The sequence below is a fragment of the Ahaetulla prasina genome, chromosome 1 (genome assembly GCF_028640845.1).
Source record: "Ahaetulla prasina isolate Xishuangbanna chromosome 1, ASM2864084v1, whole genome shotgun sequence".
Classification (NCBI taxonomy): Eukaryota; Metazoa; Chordata; class Lepidosauria; order Squamata; family Colubridae; genus Ahaetulla; species Ahaetulla prasina.
This window is the reverse complement of record NC_080539.1, coordinates 365,275,751-365,285,788: the sequence shown is the minus strand read 5'-3', so window position 1 is coordinate 365,285,788 and position 10,038 is coordinate 365,275,751. Positions and strand designations below refer to the sequence as shown.

Here is a 10,038-nt window from a genome sequence, read left to right as displayed (position 1 = left end):
GCTCTCTTGTAAGATGAAAAGGGGGGATTTTTTAAAAAAAAATAATGTAGCATGTAATGCAGTTTTGATAAACATTTCTCTAAAGAACTTTTACATAAATGCTACCCACCTGTTCATGGTCCTATCAAGTCAATTAACCTATTTCTTAATGTGATTCATCTAACCGAGCTTCTTCCAGACATTGCAAAAAGCCATCCATCACTGCCAAAAAGTGAAATATTCGAGAAAATTAGCTTAAAATGCTTCCCACGGGAATTTTCAGACTTTGCCTGGCTTCTCTGCAATCCCTTTCTCTCGGTAATACCTTTACCTCTTTTGCAATACCACTTCTTTCAAGAATCATGCTTTCCTGAGAAGACAGCTGAGGCAGGTCCTTACACCAGCAAAAGAAACCTTTGAAATTAATCACAGTTGGGAGGACAGTCTGTATTAACAGATGAACTGCTGAAGTCTGAATAACTGCCAATAAATATCAATTTGCTGCCTTCGATCCTTAAACCTAGAAAGGACAAATCTGGTACGTGATGCTGTACACATTTTGCCATGCCTTAAAAGAAACCAAAACCCACCATTTGAAAACAGCACCTTTTGTACTTTGACGGGGTTCCTCAGCCTGAGAAAGGCAGGATTCTCTCCTCTTCCTGTAGTCCACAGGTGTCAAAACTCACGGCGTCACGTTGGCATCATGTGATGTTTTGTGATGTTTTTCCCCTTCACAGAGCTGGGTGGCCATCCGGCCCACATCTGGCCGCCAGTTTGACACCCCTGCTGTAGTCCAATATATCTCAACATCACCAAGTTTAAGATGTGTGGACTTCAACTCCCAGAATTCAAATCCTAGAGACATCTGCTGATATGTTGTCTACTACCAGAAACATACCAATGATGACTTATTTTTGACCGATGACACAGCCAAGAAGGTGGCTTCATTCTGGCAGTTCGAATTAGATATGGAAGAAGAAGCACTCCCAGAATTCTCCAACTTGACTCTTCCTGTAGCCCAGTGTTCTTCAACCTCAGTTTAATATGTGTGGGTTTCAACTCCCAGAATTCCTCAGCCAGACCTTCCCCTTTTCCTGTAGTCCAGTGTTTTTTGATCTCAGTTTAATATGCATGGACTTCAACTCCCAGAATTCCCCAGCCAGTTTTTTCCCCCCCACATGGCTGGCTGAGGAATTCTGGGAGTCGAAGTCCACAGATCTTAAACTTGCTGAGGTTGAGAAACATTGCTTTAGTCCAATGGTGGCGAACCTTTTACCCACCGAGTGCCAAACAGGTCCGTGCTTTGCGTACTTTGTGCACGCGCGTGCCATCCGCATTAATGTGCGGCTCCTCCCCCATGCACTGCGTGCACAACCGCACCATCTGAGCATGCGCATAGCTTTCGCATGCGTGCCCCAATGTCTGCTGTGCACGCAATCGCACCATCTGGGCATGTGTGCAACTTTCGTGCTGCTCCCCCGTGCACTGCACACGCAAGCGCACCATCTGTGCATGCGCATGGTTTTCGCACACACAATGCACACAGGTGAATGCCATCTGCACATGCGTGTGCTGTGCACCAGCACTTTTGCACGCATGCGCAAATGCGCACGCTTGCGCAGGAGCGCTCCAAAAACCAGCTTGGTCCCCTGAATGGCACGCATGCACACTGGAGGTCTGAACGGGCCTCTGGTGGCTCAGCAGACTAAGTCTGTCTGTTATTAACACAGCTGCTTGCAATTACTGCAAGTTCAAGTCCCACCAGGCCCAAGGTTGACTCAGCCTTCCATCCTTTATAAGGTAGGTAAAATGAGGACCCAGATTTTGTGGGCAATAAATTGACTTTGTATATAATATACAAATGGATGAAGACTATTGCTTAACACAATGTAAGCCGCCCTGAGTCTTCGGAGAAGGGCGGGATATAAATTCAAATAGAAAAATAGAGAAATAGAACACCAGCTGGGGCACGCGCATATGTGCAGCTGCAGGTGAGTTGGGCAAAAAGCTTGCATGCCCAGAAAAATGGTGCTGCTTACCACTTCCGGCACGTGTGTCATAGGTTCGCCATCACGGCTTTAGACTGGAAATTCTTAAAGTCATCCAGACCAGAGGTCTCCAACCTTGGCCACTTTAAGACTTGTGGACTTCAACTCCCAGAGTTCCTCAGCCAGCTTTGCTGGGAGTTGAAGTCCACAAGTCTTAAAGTGGCCAAGGTTGGAGATCTCTGATCCAGACCATCGTTGTCTCAAAGGTTGCTCTCGTTACCTCTCGCTTGGACTATTGCAATGCTCTCTACATGGGGCTCCCCTTGAAGAGCACCTGGAGACTCCAGTTAGTCCAGAATGCGGCTGCGCGGGTTATTGAGGGAGCAGTGCGGAGCTCCCATGTAACACCTATCCTGCGCAGACTGCACTGGCTACCTGTTGTCTTCCGGGTGCGCTTCAAGGTATTGGTTACTACCTTTAAAACGCTCCATGGCTTAGAACCGGGATACTTACGGGACCGTCTACTGCCGTCCTTTATCTCCCAACGACCGGTGCGTTCTCACAGAGAAGGACTCCTCAGAGTGCCGTCAGCCAAACAATGTTGACTGGCAGCCCCCAGGGGGAGGGCCTTCTCTGTGGGGGCTCCTACCCTGTGGAACGAACTTCCCCCTGGACTTCGACAACTATCTGACCTTAGGACCTTTCGCCGCGAACTTAAAACCTATTTATTCCACCTTGCTGGACTGGCTTGATTTTTAAAATTTTTAATTTGATTTTATGGGTTTTAAATTTTTGTCAATTTTATAGGGTGTTGTTGTATTTTAAATTTGGCCATTTATTTATTATTTATTTATTTATTATATTTGTATACCGCCCATCTCCCGAAGGACTCAGGGCGGTTCACAGCCAAAAAACAACAGAAAACATATAATACATATAAACAGCTAAAAGAATAGACAGTTAAATTCAATTGATGCCCTAAAACTTTTAAATACAAATTTAAAACCTCATTTAAACCCCTTTTTAAAAATCCCAATTTAAAACTACGTTCAAGCTAGTCCTGCTCTTCAAACAGCAACGCCTTCAGCTCGCGGAAGGACCTGAGATCGGGAGTTGACGAAGCCCCAGAGGGAGCCTGCTCCAGAGGTAGGGGCCCCACAGAGAAGGCCCTCCCCAGAGGTCGCCAGCCGACATTGTTTAGCTGACGGTATCCGGAGGAGGCCCTCTCTGTGAGAGCGCACTGGTCGGTGAGAGGCTAATGGTGGCAGTAGGCGGTCCCGTAAATATCCCGGCCCTAGGCCATGGAGCGTTTTAAAGGTGATAACAAGTACCTTGAAGTGAACCCGGAAGACCACCGGGAGCCAGTGCAGACTACGCAGGAGGGGTGTTACATGGGAGCCACAAGGTGCTCCCTCTATCACCCGCACAGTCGCATTCTGGACCAGTTGGAGTCTCCGGGTACCCTTCAAGGGGAGCCCCATGTAGAGAGCATTACAGTAGTCCAGGCGGGATGTAACAAGGGCATGAGCGACCGTGCATAAGGAAGCCCGATCCAGAAAGGGGTGTAACTGGCGTATCAGGCGAACCTGATGAAAAGCTCCCCTGGTGACAGCTATCATATGATCTTCTAAAGACAGCCGTGCATCCAGGAGGACGCCCAGATTACGAGCCCTCTCCGTGGGGGCCAATAGTTCGTCCTCAATGGTCAGTGATGGAATTAGCTGACTGTACCGGGCCGCCGGCATCCACAGCCACTCGGTCTTGGTGGGATTGAGTCTGAGTCTGTTCCTCTCCATCCAGACCCGTACGGCCCCCAGGCACTGGGACATCACATTTGAATAAGTTTTTTAAGGGTTGTTCTTAGTATTGTATGTATTGTTCCTTTTGTATTTTATTTTGGCTGTTCACCGCCCTGAGTTCTTTGGGAGATGGGCGGTATACAAATTAAAATATTATTATTATTATTATTATTAAAAGTGCTTTTTCAAAAGGCAGTTGAACTGTTTTTTCCTTGAGGAAGCTCTAATGAGCTTCCAATGAAGCTTCTTGAAAAAAACAATTCAGCCGCCTTTTGCAAAAGCACCTTTGAGATTGCTATAGCCTCTTTGACTTGTGGGGGCAGCATAACAATTAAGTAGCCAGGCCGCCCCCGCCCAACACCCAACCTTCAGTGCCTTCATCACAGTGACAGCAAATGTATTCCACTTTCTCCACTCTCCCTCTCTCTTTTTGGCACAAAAGAGGGAAGCAGAAGTTTTTAATGGAAACCATCAGTTTCTGAAAAATATGTCACATCCCCCAAGGAGCTGACTCTCCCCAGAGATGGATGACCAATATCACGGTGGCCTGGGGTGAATGCGGCCGCTGCGTTGAGTGAGCCACAGTCTTAGCCGCGAGGTCAGCGACTGCCTGCTGCCTCCTATTTCCGTTTCATCGCTGGTACTAGGCTGCGGCTGCGGCGACGGTGGTCTCTTGAAGATGTTCCAGACCCAGGAGACGATGGTGTGGAAGCTGAGACGGGAGGAGGCGGTGTGGGGCTTTGCAGAACTCGGGGGAGACTCAGCTGCTGTGGTGAAGGCCACAGCAGGAGGCAGCTGCCGAAGGCTGGGGCTTTTTTTGTCTTTTGTAGGCCGGACCTGCAAGGCAATGAAAAAGCCACTTTCAACATCGGTCCATTCAAATCGCGAACCTGTCTTCTGCTCCATCCTTGGCATTTCTTGGCAAGGTCGGGTCTCCAACCTTGATTGTGTAGTGTTCCCCCCCCCCCAGCTTTCAGCCCAGATGAAATGGGTGGGACACATCTTCAGAATGGATGGCCGCCTGACCAGTTGTTCCGTGGTGGGGATATAGGAAAAAGACCTCAAGGTCATCCGCCCAAATTCTACAAAGGTGCTGTGAAGGAAACACTACATTACTGTCATACCCAGCCAGGGAAACTAGAAGCTTCATCAGCTGACAGAACCCACTGGCGAGACCCACAGTATGTTATGAAGCAGGGGTGAAATCTAAAATTTTTCCCTACCGGTTCTGTGGGCGTGGTTTAATTGGTGGGTGTGGCTTGGTGGTCAGGTGACTGAATGGACATGGCCAATAATAATAAATAATAAAAATAATAGATACAAAACTTGGGAGCGCACCAGTCTACCTTCTTTAAAAATAGAGGCACCGGTCTACTAGCCGCCTACAGCGCTGATCAGCTGTAGTGCGGCCCTTTGAAGCGTCACAGCACTCATTTAAGGCCGTTTGCAGCTATATCACCACCGAGAGGTTCAGGGACAGAGAAGAGGAACAGCAAGGCATGGGCGGGGGGGGGGGAGCAGGGATTTATGCTACCGGTTCTCCGAACTTATTCTTGCCTGTACACCGCCCTGAGTCCTTCGGGAGAAGGGCGGTATAGAAATCAAATAAATAAATAAATAAATAAATAAACTATCTGCCCCCATCACTACCGGATCGCGGAATCCTGTCCGAACCGGGAGCATTTCACCCCGGTTATGAAGCCTGCACCAACTTTGAAGACAGATGCCACCAAAAACTGATAGAAAACTATGAGTGGCATCACAGAATAACACTCATGGCTCTTGTAACAATGGCTTTCCAGGGTTAGATTCTGCACTTCCACAGCTAACTTCTGTGTTCACAGAGGAACTACAACAACAGTGGGTTTTCTTCAACTCCAAAGACTATCTGTTACACCCCTCCGCTGAAACCCTCTTCCAACTTTCTGCTCAAGGAATTTCGGAAACGGGCAACTCCTTGAAAGAATTGTGAAGCTACTCGGATGTTCGGGGTCGAGAAGTACATCCAACTAGCTTCGTAATTCCTTGCTAGAGTTGAACACGACCGAACGGATAACATCATCATCACTAATTGGATGTTCTGCGTCAGAGGTCTGCAAACTTGGCTCTTTTAAGACTTGTGGACTTCAATTCCCAGAGTTCCTCAGCCAGCAAAGCTCTGGGAGTTGAAGTCCACAAGTCTTAAAAGAGCCAAGTTTCCAGACCCCTGTTTTGGATCAATAGAAAGTTTCTCAATAGATCCCAAATGAAACAAAAGCAAAGACTGGCTCTTTACATGCATGATGAGAAAATGAACATTTTTCTTAGCTGTCTTCTAAAGCAGGGATCTCCAACCTTGGCAACTTTAAGCCTGGAGGACTTCAACTTCCAGAATTCCCCAGCCAGCAAAGCTGGCTGGGGAATTCTGGGAGTTGAAGTCCTCCAGGCTTAAAGTTGCCAAGGTTGGAGACCCCTATTCTAAATAAATACATGTATGACTGAGGGCAACCTATAATTAAAAATAAGACAGGATTATTACACCAAGCAAAAAAGAAGCCTATACATCCAGAAAACAGACTACATAACAACCCAACAAGAAAGACACAGACTTCAGAGGATAATTAGAACTGCAGAAAAAATAATTGCTACCAACTTGCCTTCCATTGAGGACCTGTATACTGCACGAATCAAGAAGAGGGCCGTGAAAATATTTACAGATCCCTCACATCCAGTACATAAGCTGTTTCAACTCCTACCCTCAAAACGACGCTATAGAGCACTGCACACCAGAACAACTAGACACAAGAACAGTTTTTCCCCGAAGACCATCACTCTGCTAAACAAATAATTCCCTCAACACTGTCAAACTATTTACTGAATCTGCACTACTATTAATCTTCTCATCGTTCCCATCACCAATCTCTTTCCACTTATGACTGTATGACTGTAACTTTGTTGCTGGCAATCCTTATGATTTATATTGATATATTGATCATCAATTGTGTTGTAAATGTTGTACCTTGATGAACGTATCTTTTCTTTTATGTACACTGAGAGCATATGCACCAAGACAAATTCCTTGTGTGTCCAATCACACTTGGCCAATAAAAATTCTATTGTATTAAAAAAATAATCTATTCTATTCTATAAGAACGGGGATGGGGGGGGAAACCCCCTCAATATTTATTCTAGCCAAGACCTGGAAAAAGAGCCTGGTCTTCAAAGATTTTCACAATGTTATCAGGACAACACCAAGCTGGCAAGAAGAGCCAACACTCTAGAACAGGGGTGTCAAACTCGCGTCGTCAGGGCATCGTCATGTGACGTATCACAACTTTTTTCTCCTTTGCTAAACCGGGCGTGGGTGCGGCCAGCATGTGATGCATCTGGACCGCAGGCTGCGAGTTTGACAGCTCTGCTCCAGAAGATAGGCTTAAGATACAGAAGGATCTTGACAGTTTTGAACATTGGGTGCTTTCTAACAAAATGAATTTCAACGGTGAAAAAAGTTCTACATTGAGGCAAGAAAAACCAAATGCACAGGTATAGTATAGGTGGTACCTGGCTCCATAGTAGTAACTGTGAGAGGGATCTTGGAGTCCTAGTGGGAAAATCACTGAAATATGAGCCAGCCGTGTGCTGCAGCTGCCAAAAAGCCAAAGCAGTCCTAGGCTGGATTAACAGAAGGATAGACTCAAGATCACGTGAAGTGTTAATACCACTTTATAATGCCCTTGTAAGGCCACACTTGGAATCCTCCATCCAGTTTTAGTCATCACAAAAAAAAAAAGATGTTGAGACTGCAAACAGTGCAGAGAGAGTAACAAAGATATATAATATATATAACAACAGAGTTGGAAGGGACCTTGGAGGCCTTCTAGTCCAACCCTCTGCCCAGGCAGGAAACCCTACACCATCTCAGTCAGACGGTTATCCAACATTTTCTTAAAAATTTCCAGTGTTGGAGCATTCACAACTTCTGCAGGAGGCAAGTTGTTCCACTGATTAATTGTTCTAACTGTCAGGAAATTTCTCCTTAGTTCTAAGTTGCTTCTTTCTTTGATCAGTTTCCACCCATTGCTTCTTGTTCTACCCTCAGGTGCTTTGGAAAACAACCCGACTCCCTCTTCTTTGTGGGTGATTAGAGAAATGGGGGCTGAAATACATGACAAACGGTTGCAGGAATTGGCTATGTCTAGTCTAGTGAAAAGGATGAGGGGTGACATGATAGCAGTGTTCCGATATCTGAGTGGCTGCCACAAAGAAGAGGGGGTCAACTTATATTCCAAGGAGCACCTGAAGGCAGGACAAGAAGCAATGGATGGAAACTAAACAAGGAGAGAACCAGCCTAGAAATAAGGAGAAATGTCCTGACAAAACTATTAATCAGTGGAACGGCTTACCTCCAGAAGTTGTGGGTGCTCTAACACTGGAGGTTTTTAAGAAGAGATTTGACAACCATTTGTCTTAAATGGTATAGGGCCTCCTGCTTGCGCATGGGGTTGGACTAGAAGACCTCCAAGGCCCCTTCCAGCTCTGTTCATCTGTTAATTTGTTAAATGCCAGGCATCAATGAAACTTACTAGACCCCTTCCAGAATCTCTACTTTTGGCTCCCTGGGGTTCATACAGACCTGGCTATTTTCCCCTGCTTGCTCTGTGCGATAGCAGAGGATTCCTGGAGATCCTGCCTTGGCCTCCGGGCTCGGGGGCAGCGAGCGCTGGTCTTGGAGCAGTGGCTTTAGTTCCATAAGAGTGGCCTGCTCCTTCTCATCTGCTTGGCTGCTTCTGTGCTTCCGTTTCTGGGGAGATTTCCTGCTGCTGATGTTGGCTGTGGGCAGCAGGAGGTTGTTCCATGGTACTGAGGCTGGTGGCTCTTTGGAGGTTTTGAGCCTTGCGCTCGCCTTGTACGGGGAGCTTCCTGGGGTGCGGGGCTTCAGAATTGCCTCTGGCTCCTTCCGAGCACTACCTGATTCTTGGTCACTGCTGGATGGCCTCAAACGCCTCCCTCCAGGTCCTTCCAGCTTTCTCCCACCAGATCCAGGCCTGGAGCCCCCCGTTGGTTGACCATGGGAAGAATCCTGGAGAGCCACTGATACCTTAAGCTCTTTGAAGTTATTATTAAGTTCCACTCCTTTTTTCTCTCTGCCGACAGCTTCTTCCTCCAGACACCCATCGCACTGGACACTGGCATCGCAGGGACTTCCTTTCTGCTCCTTGAGGTCACTCGTGTTGGAAGGCTGATACCGGGGGAACTCCACGTACGTTCGATAGCAGGGATAATAGCCGGTGGAAGCACTGGATTCTTTTAAAAGGGCTTCCTCATCACACAGATAGTAGCCCTCGTGGTCCACGGAACTGCTGTCCAGGCAGCTGGACTTGGATAGATTGGTGTTTGTCGGGAGTTTTCCATCAGATTCAAAACTATCTATCAAAGATACCTGCAAGAAAGATGCGAGACAGACACAGAGTTCAGAGGATCATTAGAACTGCAGGAAAAACAGTGGCTACCAACCTGCCTTAATTCCAGGTTGCTTCTCTCTTTGGTTAGTTTCCAACCATTATTTCTTGTCCTGCCCTCTAGTGCTTTGGAGAATACTTTGACTGCCTCTTCTTTGTGGCAGCCCCTCAAACACTGGAATACTGATATCATATCGCCCCTATTTTTTCTTTTTCTTTTTTAGATTAGCCAAGCCCAAATCCTGCAGCCGTTCTTCATATGTTTTAGTCTCCAGGCCTTTGATCATCTTAGTTGCTCGTCTCTGAACTTTTCCCAAAGTCTCAACATCTTTTTTGTTATATGGTAACCAAAATCGGTTGCAGTATTTCAGGTGCGGTCTTGCTAGGGTTTTACACTCCCAGAAATCCCCAGCTAGCCATGTTACCTAGCTTGTTCATATTAGTAACCACTGTTGACATCTTGTAGCTGAGACGTCCATAAATAGGGATAGGTTTCTTACCTCATTCACTCTGGTCTCCAGATGTTCTTCAGTATTGTCCCCAGGTGGAGGCCAAAGCCCTTCCTGAATATCACATGCTGTGTGTTTCGCAAATAACCCTTGGCTGCTAAGATCCTCCAGCATGCTACTAGAGTCATCCTGGTGAGCTGCCTCTTCCTCCTCCTTCTCCTGTAGCTGCAGGACGAACAATATATATATATAAGGTAAAGGTAAAGGTTCCCCTCGCACATATGTGCTAGTCGTTCCCAACTCTAGGGGGCAGTGCTCATCTCCGTTTCAAAGCTGAAGAGCCAGAGCTGTCCGAAGATGTCTCCGTGGTCATGTGGCCGGC

At 46.9% G+C, this 10,038-nt stretch overlaps 1 protein-coding gene across 3 annotated transcripts in view; it reads right to left on the bottom strand.

Annotated features, from left to right (window-relative positions):
* Positions 1-3,212: 3,212 nt before the first annotated feature.
* Positions 3,213-10,038, bottom strand: part of LOC131188281 (uncharacterized) — a 28,957-nt gene continuing 22,131 nt past the window's right edge. For all 3 annotated transcript variants that reach the window (XM_058163442.1, XM_058163443.1, XM_058163444.1), the window contains 3 exons: positions 9,708-9,881; positions 8,382-9,188; positions 3,213-4,606 (listed from right to left, as the gene is read on the bottom strand). In XM_058163442.1, the coding sequence (XP_058019425.1) occupies positions 4,307-4,606; positions 8,382-9,188; positions 9,708-9,881 (1,281 nt within the window). In that variant the 3' untranslated portion in view covers positions 3,213-4,306. The remainder of the gene's footprint in view (positions 4,607-8,381; positions 9,189-9,707; positions 9,882-10,038) is intronic.